This window comes from Sphaeramia orbicularis, chromosome 1, assembly GCF_902148855.1.
Source record: "Sphaeramia orbicularis chromosome 1, fSphaOr1.1, whole genome shotgun sequence".
In the NCBI taxonomy this organism is placed as follows: Eukaryota; Metazoa; Chordata; class Actinopteri; order Kurtiformes; family Apogonidae; genus Sphaeramia; species Sphaeramia orbicularis.
The window spans coordinates 25,990,745-26,009,213 of NC_043957.1; the positions used below are offsets into that span (position 1 = coordinate 25,990,745).

At 37.2% G+C, this 18,469-nt stretch overlaps 1 protein-coding gene across 1 annotated transcript; it reads right to left on the reverse strand.

Moving 5' to 3' along the window:
• Nucleotides 1-411: 411 nt before the first annotated feature.
• Nucleotides 412-14,668, reverse strand: LOC115418370 (aspartate aminotransferase, cytoplasmic-like). Its single transcript, XM_030132806.1, is given in 10 exon segments — nt 412-1,491; nt 3,286-3,428; nt 5,190-5,355; nt 6,733-6,883; nt 7,754-7,858; nt 9,524-9,636; nt 10,534-10,657; nt 11,282-11,463; nt 14,491-14,578; nt 14,580-14,668. Coding segments are annotated over 10 exon segments (1,233 nt in total). The 5' UTR covers nt 14,601-14,668; the 3' UTR covers nt 412-1,351.
• Between the last annotated feature and the right edge of the window lie 3,801 nt (nt 14,669-18,469).

The window sequence follows — 18,469 nt, forward strand, 5'->3', positions numbered from 1 at the left end:
ATTAAACAGTTTAGATTTGTTTGGGTCTTTGAAAGTTCATCATATTTTACTCATCTGTTCTTGTTTTAGTTGATTCATTAGTCGTATATTCTACTGACAGCACCTACTCCTTATGATTTGTTTTTAGGCTTAATTAAACAATTCCATAATTACTTTTCAGCTCTTTGTGATTCTAGTGGTCTGAGATGAAACATTCATCCCAGGTCCTACAGACTCCTGTTACTTGATCAAAAGTATTTTCTGATAGAAAACACAAATGAGAGCTACAAAGGGAAGGCGTGTGTTTTCATCTCATTTTTTTTTCTAATTTCCCTCCTGTAGTGCAATTATTTTATTGTGAATGTTCAACTCACCCACGTCATACATGTTCAGTCAAAACAAATGTTGAATGAATGAGACAGGCCCAAAGCGGAGGTTTTTGTTCCAGTGGTTTATAATTTATTTCTGTATGAACACATATACGGTTGAATGCCATTAAAACAGCTCCACGTCATGGGAGTGTGTCTGTGTGAGGCTCGGGCTGTGATCAGAGAGGCTTAACAGAGGCATTCAGTAACACAATAAGGGCACTGTAGGGTGGTCAGTAACATGAGGGGGGGCAGGAGGGTTTGTTCACCGTTGGCACAGTGGAGGTTAAACCATCTCTGAGCGTCTTCCAGGCGGCTGGACTCGTCTGACAAGGCAACAGCTATGACGTCAGGCACGCACCGACTATTATGTGTCAGTATGAGGACTGTTGTTCCCACTAGTGGCTCCTCAGTGCTTTTGGAATTTATCATGTCTAAAGTTAAAACCAACAGTGTGCTAGTCTGAGCTAAGGAATCCACACTACAGTATCAGATGATTATTACTAGACGAGAAAAAATGTTGTTCTCAGAGACATTTGTCGCTGCAGACTCCAGTGAAGCAAGCGTTTTTAACCACTTTTCCCAGAAATAGCAGGACCTCTAACAGCGATTATCTCTATATACAATTTACCTGTGCTGGCGTTTGCTCAATACAACAAATAAGACAATGTTTGACCCAGTTAAGCAGCATAAATTACTCAGGAAGTACAATAATTTTGTTAAACATGCAACCGTTGTCCAATATGAAGCTAACAAAAGATACAGTGAATTTCATAGACCGGACATGATGATGTGTCCTTTCAAGTGTCTTTCTAAAATCATTGCACCTCCCAAAGGTTTAGACCTTCATGTGAGAACAGAAAGATGTCCGTCCTCTAATTGGTTCAACCGCCACAGTTTAACCAATCAGAGGAGAGGACGAGAAGAGGGGGATCGGAGCACAGGGACATGACGTACTTCCTGTGGCGTACAGGAGGCAGGAAGTGGGCGGAGTGGAGACGCCTTTACTGGACCTTGGTGACGGCCTCGTGGATGGACTGAGCCACATAGTCGATGTTCTTGGTCGTCAGGCCACACATGTTGATACGACCGCTGGCCATCAGGTACACGTGCTTCTCTTTGATCATATACTCCACCTGTTTGGCTGTGGACGCATTACAACACAGATTAAAAAGAGGAGACGAAGAGGTGCTTGTACTTTATGTCAGAAACATTAATATTTCAGTCAATTATTTATTATTATTATTATTATTATTATTATTATTATTATTATTATTATTTATTAAGCACAACTTGTTAATATTAAATGAGGAGGAGAATTTGATCAGTGTGAATGGGACTAATGAGCTAAAGCTGCTATGTTTTTTTTTTTTTTTTTTTTTTTCATGTATTTCATTCATGGTTGCGCATTTCATTAGCAGACATTCAATAATCATCAGGTGAACAAACATTTACACACCCATTTACCACACCCTTCATCCTGCTCCAAAAGAAGCAGGATGAAGAAAATCTTGTAATTCCTGCCCCCTTCTAAATAATAATAGCCTTAATGGTTAGCGATACACAACTAGCTATAAAGTCATACTGTATAAAGTTAGACAAACCAAACAAAAGACATCCAAAAATAATACAAAATGAATATAAAACTGAGTGCAAAATTACATATCTAGGAATTATGAAACAAACAAAACATAGGTAAATATATACCTGACGAAATGATGCAAAACAATTATGATACCAGACCAAAAGTAAATAAATGTCACAAGAGGCAAAAAACAAATTTGAAGCAAAATGTAAAAACTTATAACTGTTCATATAATCTCATTGTTCTGTCTTTATACACTTTTTTCAGTTGGAAAAAAGAACTGACTTAGTGTTTCAGTCATATCTAAGAAAAATAGGCAACATTTACAGCAGCTTCTCATATGTGACGGTTCTTCTTTTTCATATCTGCCAAGAAAGTCAATAATTGTGGGTTCTGAGTATTTGATTGAATTAACAACAAGCCAAAAATGAAGACACAAGTTGTAACAGATAGAAATTATAACCGACATCTATACCATTTTTTTGTAGATTGTAGTGTTTTCGTTCTCTGCATTACATTTTCAACTTTGTTTGGTTTTGACAGAAAAGTCTCCTGTGGTCTTGTAATGTTTGACTACAAGAACTCCGTAATTAATACACTGCATCTAGTACTTATTCATATTATATGTTGGAGTTCCAGTGCTACTGTATCCATGTCAAATAGATAAATAAATCTACGAGCTTCAAAAAGTTAATGAAAAAAGAACATAGCTTTGACATGGTTTAAGTCACATGACCCTCAGTTTTACACAGATGGACTTAAAGGCTGATATCAACTCTTGCAGATGTGTATTGACCTAAACGTAGCACATGTTGAAAAATAAACATCAAAACCGTTTTTTCCAACTGTCCTTTTTTCCACCAACTTTTTGAAGCCCCCTTGTGTATCTAAAAAAAATCCATTAATAAATACATTTATTGTCAAAAACAATGACAATAAAAACTATTGTAAATATCAGCTCCACTGGTTTAAAGACAAAAATGATAAATGCAGATAAAGTCATTTAATCTGGAAGAAAGAAGTAGATGAAACTGTAAATGAAAGGACGTTACTTTTAAGGTTACATTTGTTTCAGTGAGTTTCTGAAAAAAAAAAAGTTGATTTTTGGTTTATACTTCAAGAAGTTATGTTGTTATGTAAGAATTCTGCTGACCATGTGACTTCATGTTCCTGTTTGAACACTTTGTGATTTCCTTGTGGTGAAAAAAGAAAAAAAAAAAAAAAACGTTCTTGATGTAGATGTATAATTTGAACTAGACATCCTGACTCATCATCTTTCACTGGTTCCATAAACAAGCACTGATAATATTAAAGCGTTTATTGTTCCAAGGTATGTGTGTGTTTTTCACTTACGGTTCAGGCCAGTGAAGCTGAACATGCCGATCTGCTGGGTGATGTGGTCCCAGGTCCCCGGGGTGCCCAGATCCTGCAGCTTGGTCTTTAGCTGATCCCTCATCAACAGGACCCGGTCTGCCATGGTCTTCACATTCCCCTTCCTACAAGAGATACAACACAAATGAGACACAGCAGCAGAAAAGAACCAGGCACAACAATAAACTACAATATTAAAGATGCATTTACAGTGGAACCTCGCAGTACAAACTTAATTGGTTCCATACTTGTTTTGCAATTTACTCGTTTTACAAATCAGTGAATTTAAATCTAATTAATCCGTTCCAGTCCCCAAAAACCACCCACAAATCCTTTAAGGGTTTTTACAACAGAAAAAGTGCAGTTAGAAAGAAAATAATTAGAAAAACAAACTGGTTTTATTTACTTATTTAACTTAATGATGTGACAATGTGTGTGTAAGGAAGACAAAGGAGTGGGGAGGAGGAGGAATAAGTGGAGGAGGAGGAGGAGAAGGAAGAAGAAGCAGAGGAGGGGGGAGGATGTTCTCTGGAAGGAGAATCTCCTTTCATTAAAACGTCAGGTAGTTGAGTTTCTGGTGTTTTCTCTTGTCCCTTCATTAGTTCTTTCTGGATTCACTTTCATCACTGTCTGCACTTACAGGTTGTTTCATTATAAACATATCCAGAGAAATCTGCTTTGTTCTGCGTTTTAAAATGTTCTGAAAATGCTCCAGATTATTGTCATTAAATAAAGCAACTGCATGACCTGAACTTCATTTGTCTGGATGTGTTGTTTTTAACTAAATCTTAAACCTCTGTCCACTTTACCAACACTTGTGTTCATTTCCTGGTAGAGATAGCCTCCTCCACTACACTGTCCTTGTTGAAGAGTTTCCTAATCTCCTCCTCCATCTGAATGCTGGTGTTCCTGTGGAGGCTGCACCTGTTGGAGGAACACCTGCTCCTACTGACCATTTACACTCATATTTACACACAAACATATTCTTGTACTACGGTGGAGTTGTACTGCCAGGTTCCACTGTACTTTGGTGCCTTTCAGAGCATCCAATGAGAAGTGTGTTTTCATGTACAGAAAAATGTTTGAACATGACAATATGATATGATTTAGAAAAGGCTGAAACCTTAACATAAAACTAAGAATCTCTCGTTATGAATTGACTGAAATTGTTATTTAAGGCTGTAATCATCTACATGGACCTTAGATACAGTGTTGTGATACGATGTGTAATGACAGGCCCCATCCATTTGATCAGAGTGGAACATCGACGTGTACAAAGTAGTTTCACCTGCTGTGAAGTGTAAAAATAAATAGAAAAAGGTCTTTGACCAGTAAAGTGTTGAACAATCCTTATAACTTTTTACCAACCACAGAGCAATTTTGTTTTGCTATGGCAGGTTTTCTGTCCACATGGAATAAAACACGCAGAGAAAAAACAGAGAAAAACGACCAAATCATGTTTACATGGTTATCAGGTGCTTATAGTTTCTTCCGCCCTTTCAGTTTGTTCTGATTGAGGTGGCAACATGAGGCAGTTTTATTCTGATTACCTCTGCAAGGAGGTATTGTGATCACTTTGCTTTGTGTGTTTGCATGTGTGCGTGTTTGTTTGTTAGCAAGATAACTTAAAAAGTTATGGACAGATTTTCATGAAATTTTCAGGAAACGTTGATACTGGTATAAGGAAGAAATGATTAAATTTTGGTGGTGATTTGGGGGGGGTGGGGGTGCAGATCTGTCTTGGCAGAGGTCTGCGCTCTCCGAGTGCTTTTCTAGTTATCTGTTGAATATTCAGGTCCATGTAAATGTTGGGGAAAAACTTAATGAACTTAAAGAAGTCGTAGTGAGTTATTTGATGTAAATGGTGGCTGTGGGAATCGTGGTACCATTCAGAGAACAGCTCAGGGCAGTTGAGGGTCTTGCTGACGATGCGGGCTCCCTGGGATGGTGGGTTGGACCAGGTTGTCCTGACGATCTTCTCCATCTGAGACAGGATGCGGGTCAGGTTCTCGTTGTCCTGGGCAACGACTGTGAGGTTTCCCACTCTCTCATCTGAGGACAAGATACCAAGAATTCATTAAAACTCACAACATACAGTACTACGCAAAAGTCTTATTCCACCTTTATCTGTGTGTTTTTTTCAGAGTTTAAATGAGGATACATGTTTATTTCTCATTCTCTTTTCCTCAGATACAATGAGAAAGTGCAGGAGATGCATCCACAGCCTTAATAGACACAAAAATAGGGCCAATGTCCCTGTATTTCACTGACATGTTCTATCAAGAATGAATAACAAGTTGAATTTGTGTGGTTGTCAGATTCTGCTGCTTTATTAAAGTCCTGTGGTGGATGCAGACCAAACTCCCAATAGAAGTGGGGGGTACTTTCATTAGAGAATAACTCAACTAATTAAATGAAAGACCATATATGACTTCCTATCAGTGTTCAATAGCAACTATATTGATATCTGTAACCATTTCTATGTTACAAACTATCAAAATATGGCCCATTGTATGTAAAAGCACATTTTTAACATTTGAAAAATGTGTCCAAAATTAGAAAATCTAAATTTCTCTAAACTGCAAACAAACTTTGTAGACATTGTCCCAAGGAAGCTACATAAAAAACTGACCATAAAAACTGACCATAAGAATCTGAACCAGTAGTTTCATCAGAGAAGATGTTTGAAGAAATTGCTAACAAAGACGGCGACGATGAAGACGACACCGGACACAGCGTATCAGCTGGTGAGTTAAAACTGAACTGAATGTGTTGTAGAGGTTAAAGTGACTATTTAGTGTGACCTCTGGACCCATAACAAGAAGCAGCACAAACCGTTAGAAACATCTGACATCCACATCTTTAACCTCCTAAGACCAGCTATGGGTTTTCTGTCCACATTTGTGAACAAGAGTTTCACAACTTTACACAAAAAAAGAAAACTGTCCACCACAAAGGACATTCCATAAAAATGTAAAAAAACTGCATCTGAAAAAACTGTTGCATGATGATGTTTCCAATATAGGCACTTATTTAATAAAAAACAAAAAAAGCTTGTACTTTGCTGACATTTCCTGGGTCTTAGGAGGTTAATACAGAGACTGACAAATGCATGTGTGTGGACATTAGAACTTTACTAAACCAACAAACAGAATGTTGGATTGACACTTTAACACAGGACTGTAAAGGATTTGCTGTAAGAACATTTAGTAGAGTATGCATTACACAAATCTTGTACAAAATTTCCCCTCATGTCACCATTTTGGGCAAAAATATATAAACATTACAAACTCTGAACATGAAATAACTATAAATGGTGGGAAAGGTCATTATTTGTAAACCTGATCCTTGTCAGATACATTTTTAACTTTTCTGTTTTTTGGAGTGGGTTCAGCTCCAGTGTTTAGTGTTTGTAACATGTGTACTCACTGTAAAGGCCAAAGTTTTTGGAGAAGGACTGAGCCACGAAGAGCTCAAAGCCCTCGGAGACGAAGAAGCGAATGGCCCAGGCGTCTTTATCCAGACTGCCAGAGGCAAAGCCCTGGTAGGCCGAGTCAAAGAACACAAACAAGTTCCTCCTCTGGAGACAGAAAAAGAGATAAAGACAATTGAGTCAGAGAAACAACATGTTATAAGGCCGGGTGTCAAACACCCGGCCTGCGGGCCAAAACCAGCCTGTCAAAGGTTCCAATCCGACCAGTGGGATGAACCTGCAAAGTGCAACAATTACACTGAAGATGTAAACAGTCAAGGGTGTTGAACTTGTTCTAATTAAGGTTCCACATTCAGACCAATATGATCTCAAGCAAAATAATAGTACAATAACATATAAATAATGACTCTAAACTTTCTTCTTGGTTTAATGTGAAAAAATAATTACATTATGCCTATAAATAATGACAACTCCAAACTTTTCTGTTTAGTGCAAAAAAAATAACATTCAATTAGGAAAATATTTATTATCAAACTATCGTCTAACAATAAAAATGTGAATAACTTGAACAAATACAAACAACCTGAAATGTCTAAAGAAAATTAAGTGCGATTCTAACAATATTCTGCCTGTTACTAAATGTTTAGTACCTTTGTAGATCCGATCCATAATGCACATGTACAAGTGATAAGTTGAGGCATAATATTGTTACAATTGCACTTATTTTTCTAAAGAAATTTCCATTTTTTCAGGTTGACATCTTCTTTGTTTGGACAGTTTGTACATGTAAATATTTTCATAATCGATGTTATTTTTTGCACTAAAACAAAGAGAAAAACTTGGAGTTGTGATTATTTGTTGGTTGTGTTATTATTTTACTGGTCTGACCCACTGGAGATCACACTGGGCTGAATGTGGAACCTGGAAAAGAATAAGTTTGACATCCCTGTATTAAAAAAAAAAGTAAATGCTCAAAGGTACAAATATTGATGAGCATGTTTTAGAATTCCTCATTACCTTCATGATCTCTGCGATCTTCTTCCACTCCTCCTGGGTCGGGTCGGTGCCGGTCGGGTTGTGTGCACAGGCGTGAAGGACAAAGATGGAACGCTCTGGAGCTTTCTGAGAGCAGAGGAAGAAAAAAAAACAACAACAAAACAACTGTTCAAAACTTTTAATCAGTCATGAATGTGCATTTGTTTTGTTTTCACTTTGTCATTCATTTTTAATTTTCTTTTTTCTGTCTACGCATTAGTGCAAAAAGGTAAACGATAATTATTATTATTAATGACCTGGATGCTATTTTTGGAGACTTCTAAGCTGTAAGAACAAAGTGCCTGTTCTATATTGTCTCCTTGAAATTCAATTGTTGAGAGGCGTTGTTGGCGTTACTGAAGTATAAATCATTATCAACAAGATGTGAAATAACATGAGTCAGACGGTACGTAAAGATGGTCACATGCCTTAAGGCTCTGTTATAGCTGATGATTATCTGTTTTTATTTCCTTTAATGGATCCTTTTTACTGCTGGACATAGGTTAAAGCAGCATATGACTTTCATCACAAATTTTTTTCTAATTTGTGAAACCCCAGTGATATCCTAATTATCACTAATCCATTAGTCTTTCGGCGTACTCAGGCCTTTTCGGAGATTTTGTTGCAAAGTGCATTGTGGGAATGGAGACCACGCGAAAGCGGTTATCACAGATTTGGCAAGAAAACAAGCCAGACCGCTACAACGTAAAATTCTCTAGTCCACCAGATTGTTTTAAAGAACGAGTATAGTCGGTGGATGGAGGTAAAGGCGACATTTGGGTTCAGAACTCAAGTAAGACACAGTGAAATTGCTGCTACATGGAATTCCCATTCCCACAATGCAATTTGTGACAAAATTTCCAAAAAGGCCTGAGTGACATTTCGGTTTGTTATGTAAACAAGTGGACTGTGTTTAAGATGGAGCCATCTTCAAAGTTGTCCACCGTGAGGGGAGTGATTCAGATGCGTAAGCAAGGAAAGAGTAATAGATTAGAGATAATTAGGCTATTGGTGGGGTTTTACACATTTGAAAAAAAAAATTGGTGGTGACAGTCATATGCTGCTTTAAATACCTGAGAGAAGACTGAGTTCACTAATGTGTGAAAAACAATGGAAAACAGTTTGATGGGTCAGCGTTGGTACAGGTCAGTGTATAAGACATGAATACCATTCTATATTTCAACACCAACTTCACTACGTAGCAAAACCAGGACCTAAAACATACTTCCAAACTCAAAGGGCTATTCAGGAAGTCAGCTGACCTAACAAACCAAAGACAAGTATTCCAGCTGAATGTCTGGAGAAACTGACCATCCAAATGTTGATTACAGTGTGTAAAACTGTTAGAAATGGCAAAAGAGGATTTTTCTATTCAAATTATATGAGTATCTGCATCTATATATATTTTTGGACAAAACCAGTCTTCACACCATTAAATAACCTAGTTTGTTGTATAAAAACATGCAAGTGTTTCTGAAAAATAATTAAAGACTGTGTTTTAACTGTTGAAGGGCACTGTACATTACATTTAGACCAAACCCCTCGTCTGAAGCTATAGGAAAACAGAGTCTACACTCTATGAAATACCCCATCTGCACTATAGACAAAGTTTACCATATTGACTGAATCTAACACAACTTTGTTTTTTACTGGAAATAAGTTTCTTAAAAGTGGTAATCAATATCAGAAATGCACATTGTACAAGTATAGTATAAGAATCATTTCTGATGATCGTTGTGGCTCCTTCCTCACCTCCAGATCGTCCAGAAGCCCGTCCAGGTCCAGACCCCTCTTGGCAGCATCCCAGTAGTGGTAGGGCCGGATGTCTTTGAACCCAGCATCAGCGAACACACCATTGTGGTTTTCTAGAAAGAGAAAGGACTCTCATTTATTTCAGACATGCAGCAGGTAAACCTCTAAAAAAACAATAGAGGGCATTAGGGCGCCACCCCACCTGTCTCACATAAAGAAGAGGATGATAAGAATCAACATGAATATTTAAATAAATGAGCTATACATGATACAGCCAGCGAGCAACATGTATAATCGGCATTCAAGTGTAGCTTAAAAATGTTTTCGGTTGTTTAGTGAGCAGTCAAGTCGTGCGTTTCCTGTTGGAGCTCTCCGTTTACCATAATAGACTCTTGTTATAAATGACGCGTGCATAGTCTAACCCCTCCTCCAATACAAGAAATAGGAGAGCCTAAATGTCACATCCCAAAAAGAATCAAGACCTTCCTCAGAAATGGAATCAGAGAATTGGTCCATAAATATAAAGCATGTTAGCGGCAGGATAGCTCAGTGGGTAACATTACTGGTTTTGATGCCGGAGGCCGGGGTTCAATTACCAGCGTGAGTGACAAACATCTTTTAGCTGTTAATTTTCTCTGTTTTTAATGCCATGTGATCTACCTGCACTATCTTCACCCCTGGTCTAAATGCATTGTTCATACTATCAGTGGAAAATACACTCTTCAACAACAGAGCCATAGAAAAATGGACATGTTTAAAGGATAGACAGGTGAAATTTACATATAAAAAATACATGACTGAGAACACATACTGTGTATTTTTATTTTAACTTAAATTAATATTTTAAAATAGTGGTGCATGTGCTTTGGCATATATGAGGTTATAGTGCATCTGAAAACGAATAATAAAATCACCAGCGCCACTGTCAAAAACAGTGAATATCACACACAGGATGGACAAACATGATCCAGACTGGATATAGAGCGGTTCATATGCTGGTGTCTACTCACCCCAGGTGGGTGCTGACACGTAGACGGGGGTGGCAGTGTTGTTCGTCCCATTGTACCAGCGTCGCAGAAAGTCTGCGCCGACCCTCAACGCACCGGTCCCACCCAGAGCCTGGACTCCACCCACCTGAGAGATGATATCAAATATGGTAAAACATACGCATGAGAATGAAGTCATGACAAAATACCACTGTTAAATGACTGTTAGCTTTTAGAAATATAAAATCTGACGTAAGGAAAACAAAATCAACCAGGTTTCCCAGAGTTGTAGTATATCTGACACTTGGAATGTGGTGGTAAATTTTACTACATTCTAATTTACTCATTCTGCAGGCGGCTGCGCAAACCTCCCTGTAGCGGCAGTGCGAGCCTCCATTTCCCACAATGCCCGTCGCGACAAAAAAATTCCGAAGATGCCCGGGTTACTTCCCGGCTCTGAATGTAAACACACGGGGTTTGTTTATGGTGGATGGCACTTCGAAACTGTTCACCGTAATGTAAGAGATTAAGGTGAGTAATAACAGAAAGACTTACAGATTTGTGATACTTAGGCTATGACTGAGGTTTTACAGATTTGATGAAAAATTCATCACGAAAGTCTCCCGCACCTTTAATACATGATCCATATATAGGCTCAACACATGCAGATTAGGGAAGTGAAATAATACTATTAATAATACGATTTTATTGACCAACACCCTTTAGAACCAGTTCACGACCTTCAAGGCTAGTCCTGGTCTTTGTTCCTCACCCTGTTCTCCTTGATGGCAGTGCTGTCGTCTCCCAGGGCAACCTTGGAGGCGGCGGAGCGGAACTCAGGCAGACCGAGGATGGGCAGGTACTCGTGGTTGAGGCTGCTATCCTCCACAATCAGCTTCTCCACCTTCTTCACCACTGGCAGCACCCAGGGTTGGCAGTCGTCAGTCCGATACGCTGAGGCGGACAAGCAGCGCAGTGACACATTATTAACACGTAAACTTTAATCATAGTACTTTTCATACAGATTACTGGGGGTCATGGTGTTTCACAGACAACATATAAGAGCAGAGCAAACTGTAACAGCAGCAATATTTAAAGACAAAATATAGATGAAAATACAACAAAATACTATGCCTATACATCACACTTATTAATAAGCCACAAAGGCCCATTATTGCTCCTTCCACAATCAGAAAAAGGTGAAATTTCCTCCTAGTTGCTGCTAGCTACCAGCAGACATGATATGTTTGTAGAATAACAGAAGTAGACGGGACAAACAAAAAAACCACAGACTTCCCAGAGGAACAACTCTCAAGGACATGGAAAATAATTGGAATTTAAAGCCTCACAAAGACACAAAACACCTTCTGTCAGCAATCTGTGAATTAAATACCAATATTTTTAATATTGCAACTTAAGGTTAAAGTTCTTTCTATCCCGTTTTAGTCTTTAGTTACAAAAACACAGCCAAATCAATGCTACATAATGTCTGAAAGGCATTGCTGACTAAACAAAGTGTGTGTGTGCGTGTGTGTGTGTGTGTGTGTGTGTGTGTGTTGCATGCATTTGACTCCTGAAGAACTCATGCTCCTTCATACCTCACGAAACCCTCTGCAGACCTGTATCACATGTCAAACCTTCACCACAGCTGTAGACAGTTTCTCTGGATCAAAGTGTGACCAAGTATTTTAAAGGTCAGGCCAGTTTGCGTTTAGTTCAGCTGGAAAATTTGAAAAAGAATGAAAGAGTCTTTAACTGCTGCTGTGAATCCATCCAAACTTACTACGTGAATTAAAATGATAAATGCTATTATCATGCAGGAAACTGAGGCCTTTCTTAGTTGTTCCCAACAGTAAACAATGTTTTTTTTTTTAATATATTGTAGACTCCTTGATGATTAAAACATGTGATCTGTAAACATTACCTTCAGCTCAGGGGAATTATAACAAAATAATAAGTAGATTAATCAATAAAACTTAGAACTGAGGTGGCTGCCTTTTGTAGGTGTTTTCTAGCTGACATTCATTATTACTGGACTAAACAGGTTTGGTAAACATGCAAATATTTTGGCAACGGGATGCAAAAGTAAACGTTCCGGGTCTATGTTGCATTGTAACACGTGTCATGTGAAACATCTGCTGGAGGTGTTTGAGGTCAGAATTGCAAATAAAAAAATAAAAAAAAAGAACAAACTGGATAAACAACAGAATATGAATATTTATTCACTATGACTCATCTAGTTAGTTATTTGGAGATGGTTGTGTCTTCAGAATGGAAAATTTGCACTGATCAGCACACTTTTAGCACTATTAGGGCTTGTTATGTGACCTTCTAACTTGTTTCTTTGTTTTGTTTGTTTTTTTCTGTTTTATCTGCCTACTATGCTGCCTCTTAGCCAGGTTCTCATCATAAATGAGAACCGGTTCTCTATTTTTCTACATGGTAAAAAAAAAAAAAAAAAAAAAAAAAAAAAAAAAAGGTTAAATAAAATAACAATAATCAACAAATTCATGGGGATTTAAAAATGCTGAGGCTCTACTACACATATTTATTCCATGTGTTCTGTATATACAGTATATGCAATAATTTTGTAAAATACTGTCTATCGTGAGCATGACCTGTGGAGGTCATTGTAAACCTGCATTAATGGAACTCAGAAACAATATTTTGTTACAAGAAAGTGAAAAAATAACTTAAATATTACTTTTTATACATTTCAAACAATTCCTTACTCTGATAAAAATGTTTTACATTTATTAATCTTAAGCATATTTGATGCAAATTTAACACCCTGACATAGATTTCATTTAGAATTTTAGATGAAAAGACAACATTAAGTTATGCTGAAGGTGTATTTTTATGGGTTTGACTGGAAAAAATTGTCCTGAAGAATAAAACTAAAGAGCTGAAATACTGAGGGGGAGTCAGTCTCAAAGCCCAAGCAGGGTTTTCTCTGCTTTTTGAAGCCTTAGGCTCAAAACCTAAATATGAAGAACCACAACAACTCTCTGGACAGAAAAGATATCATAACAGCTGAAATACGCTTTTTAATAACTTAAGTGAAATGGTGGGTATGACTTGACATTGATAAGTACATTTCAGTCCTATATGTGGGGTATTCTTTAAACTTAATAATAATATTCATAGTTGTTCAACTTATGGTCAAATAGCAAAAGAAAAAAGGCCATGTGTAACATAAACCTCTGTAATCCTAAGAAAAAGACTGTTTTGTAATGATACCAAGCCTCGCACATGCTTAGGATGAATGTAACTCCTGAGCTCAAACTTAGAGGTAGGGGTTTCAACATACTTTTCCATCAAAATCAATGCCATGAACTGTGAATGAATTATCACAGAAATTTGCATTCAGAGTCTGGAGGATGTGCAGTTTTATCTTGCAAAACAAAAACGGATACTCCAGTTGTCATTTACTCAGACTGGGAAAAGACACACAAACGCACCATTCAATCTTACTAATGAAAATGAACCGGTCTGGTAGGATTCATAACAAATAATTAAATTATTTGGATACACCATACCGGTCAGTCTCAGTTAGTAACTATCTTTGGATGATGCATTCAATGACGGGAAAGAAAAAGGAAAAGTGTGTTTTTACACGACCAAACACACTGGTTAATCTGAATAATAGGGACTGACTAAACACAAGACGAGGTCCAGCTTCCCCACAGTGGAGTCACAGATGTACAGTGTTGACACCAGACACTGTCAGCGTGGAAACGAGTTCATTTCTGCTGCAGTTCGTTAGCTTCGATGCTAGCTCGTAGCGAAGGTCAAATCAAAGACCGGCTTTATTTTGATGGCATGACAGCACCGTCTCCTCTCCATTCGGGCTCATGGGGCTACACAGCTAACGGGGCTAACACGCTCATTCGCAGCAGGTTTGTTGTTTACTGTTTCATTCAGAGATAGCTAGCTTAGCATTAGCTTTAGCCTTAGCAGGCTTGCAACACATCTCCTTACCTCCGACTCCGAGGTTCACCTTCTGCGGGTGGCTGTCCTCCCTGAAGTCCGCCGTCAGCTTGAAGACCGCCACCGGAGGAGCTTGCGGGGACATCGCTGAATATAGACATGGCTGAGAGTAGGAGGAGGAAGACGGGGACGGCGGTGCTTTCACTGGCCGGCCAGAGAGGGTGACAGAGACGGGTTCACCTTCAGTCGCTTCAGGACAGTCAGAATAGGCGTCGATCGAACAGCCAATGGGATGGCACGTAACGCCAACTGTACGTCAAAGATAGCCAATAAGCACACAGTAAAGGAACTTCACTTTTTGTAATGAATGGAAACCAGGGATATTCGAGTTTAAGCAGAATATCTCATAAAACTGGGCTAAAAAAGAAGAAATTTAGGAACAAAGAGATAAAAAACGTTAACATTTACTACAAACTGCACTGCAGATTGGACTATAGTGTGCAAATACACGGAATGTACCTGCCTGATTGTATATCTACCAAATATCCCATGGTAGTAATAGTATTGGATTTATTGTTTTCTGTTGTAATTTGCTGTTTCTTTTAAGCTGAAAGTTTTTATCTGTTTATCTATTGGTTTTTTTCCCCCTTCTTTTCTTTTTTTTTTCTTTTCTCATGCCTATACTTTTTATTGCTTCCCTGATGTAATGCCTGTTAATGTTTTATGTAAAGCACTTTGAATTGTCTTGTACATGAAATGTGTCTATATAAATAAACCTGCCTTGCCTTAGTAGTGGTTAGTCATAAGCGGGGGCTGCCTAAAAATATCATTATGGGCCCCACTACTTCAGTACTGCAAACCCTAAAAAATATAACACAGTGCATGCATGGATCAATATTCTGCTTACAGTAGATCTCATAATTTCATAATTAAAAAAAAAAAACTAATAATGACAGTATGAGTTGTTTCCCTCCATTGATACTACTAATACAAATAAAATATTGTTTTACTTATTGGATGGGAGTACTTTTACCAGCATCAGCTAAAAGCTCCAGAACCTGGACCAGCCTCTAACCTGGGGGTTAGAAACTGGATTTTATTCTTTTTTCAGCAAAAAACAAAACTAATGCAAGAACAGATTTGATTATTAGTGCGTTTTAAGCAAATATTCTTTATGGTGATAGGTTAATCATTTTTGCTGAAAGAAAAGTGGTGAGCATGAATATTCAGATCCTTCACTTCAGTAAAAATACTAATACCACACCATGAAAATACTAAAGTAAAATTTCTGCATGCATGTAGAATATTATCAGTAAATCACAATCATGGCTGCATGATTTGGTGAAAAAGCCACATTGCAGTTATTATGGGAAATATTGCACTTTCTAATTTGAATCTACTACTTTTTCAACTCAAATATAAGATGTAGGAAAAAGAAAAGTTTTGTCAAATGTAGGCCAGTAAACACACAAAGATATGCAAATGTAGGCAAGTAAAAGCTCCTTTTACAGAGCAACTGGTCCAACCTAAGATAAACCAAATGGGGACTTTGATACAGTTATGGGGAAAAGCATCTTTTCTCTCTATAAGCAATAAAAGCACAAATGGTGTATTCCTGAACAGCGTAAGCAGTGGGTGAGTATCATTAGGACAGTCTGATGCGATCATCAGGAAGCATCTTATGCCTCATATGAACCAGCATATTTGTTTTTTATAAACAGACAGTGATAAGCGGTAAGTGGTTCAGATAAGCTGAGTGTTATCAAATGAAGATGAGGATCAGAGAATCAGGTTTTACCACTAGAGGTCAGTGTGTCCTCGCAGAGGAAACTGCAGAGTCAGGATGACTGGGAGTTCAGCTCCAGTATGACTTTCAAAAATCAGACGTTTCACTCATTTATTCAGGTTACAAGAAAAAAAAATATAACCTCTTATTCCACTACTTGAATGGTGTCATTCAGTTTTGATATGATTTGTTAAAATATATTAATGGCCCATAGAGTTAAATGTGTTACTTTTGCTTGTACTATTTCTTTTTTTCTTTTCTTTTCTTTTCTTTTCTTTTCTTTTCTTTTCTTTTCTTTTCTTTTCTTTTCTTTTCTTTATCTTTCAGACAGTTGTACTTCCTCCTCAGATTGCAGTTTTTCATCCGGTCCATGTCCTATAAATGTTTGTGATGAACTGAAAATGACATGTTTCCCATATGGGTTGACTTCAAAATTCTCCTCCTCCTTTAGCTAAATAAAGTCTATAAAAGCTCTCTTGGATTTACAAGAAAATGCATCATAACAAAGCTGAAAACATTGACTCTTTAGAGATACTTGGTTCTTACAAGACAGCGATTCTACTAACATATGATGATCTGATAAAATATGATGCGCTGTTATAGATTAAACAAGCCATAGTTTATAAAGTTGTTAAAATGAGCTCAACCTTAAACATGTACAACAGGAAAATGACAGGCACCATTTAACTGAACAATGACTCCTTGAACTTTCTTTCATTCATTCATTTTTTCGAATAACTGCGTCCTCGTGATGGTGGCAGTGAAGGTGGCTTCTCCCTGAAAGTGTCGCCATTTCATCACAAGGCTGACATATACAGACCAACAACCATTCACTCTCACATTGACTGATTGATTATCATTTATTTTAAGCATGTGAAAGTAGGAAAAGGCAAAAATAAAACAAAAAGAACAAACTGAATGTACAATTTTTATAAGTCGTTATTCAGAAGTATTTTGTTTTTATTATAGATTTTAATGGTTGAGAGATGCATTTCATTGCATTTTTATATTTTATTTATATTATGTATTTTATCATATATTTTTTTTATACATGTACTTTAAATGCACATGACAAATAAAGTTGAATTTGAACTTCACTGCATAGACACTTTAACATTTATGGGTGTATTTGTACTGTTCTGTGTAAATGACCTGAATACTTGTCCAACTCCCACTCTATACTCCAATCGCTCTTATTACTCTTCTCTGCAAATAGAGCACAGATTCCTGCAAACAAATATGAAAAATCCTTTGCAACTCTACTAGTCATTCCTTTCTCACTTAATTTTTCCAGCAGCACAGTGAATGTGAAATATCTGTGTTCAATAAAGATATTAAATATTATCAAGTTAAGAACATTGCTGAAGGAGGTTGAGCTTATCTTTTATGGAAGTAGAAGTAGCACCACCATAGTGTATAAAAGAGTCCAGCATTCTAAAGTTTATTGAAGAAAAAGTACAATAATAAGCATTCTTTCCTGATTCCTCAGCAGTATGTTACCACATATGTATTAACTGGCTCAGTAAATATACACATATGAGTAACAAAACAAGACACAATAGACGACAAGCAAAAGCCCAGCATTTACATTATGAGACTACAGGGGCAACACCCTTTTTTTCACAGTAACTTAGCTAAAGACATATACTTTGCAAACTTAAGATGAGTGTTTTTAAAAGTACTGGTCATCTGTTGTTTGTAGAATTAGAAATGTGAGTATACTTCATCAATAAGAATATTTATGTCATGTGTCTTTGAGCCATTTTACACATTTGTAACAATGTAAGGTCCAAAAGATGCAAAAATGCATGCATTCCTCAACAAACTTAGAGAAACATCTGTTAAGTAAAGTACAGCATCAAAATACGTCAAAAACACAAGAAGTAATGACATGGAGTTGCCTTTGGTAATATATTTTAATATGAATAGGTTTTAAATAAATAAATAAATAAATATAATTAAAACAATTATACATATTTTATAAGTTGTGAAGACTTTTTTTGGCAAATAAATCACATTTATTCAGTCAAACTGAGTCGCTGCTAAAACCTTTGGCCACGACTGTCCATTATTTCCATCTGAAACACAGAGTGAAATTAAGTTCATATAAGTCAGATTTATACTGAAGCGCATTACTTAAAAATACACTTGCTAATATTCACCACTGTGCCTGTGAAAAGTACAACCCTATCAAACAGCATTATCTTAGCACTTGTCTGAAATATATACCTAGTGTACAGTCAT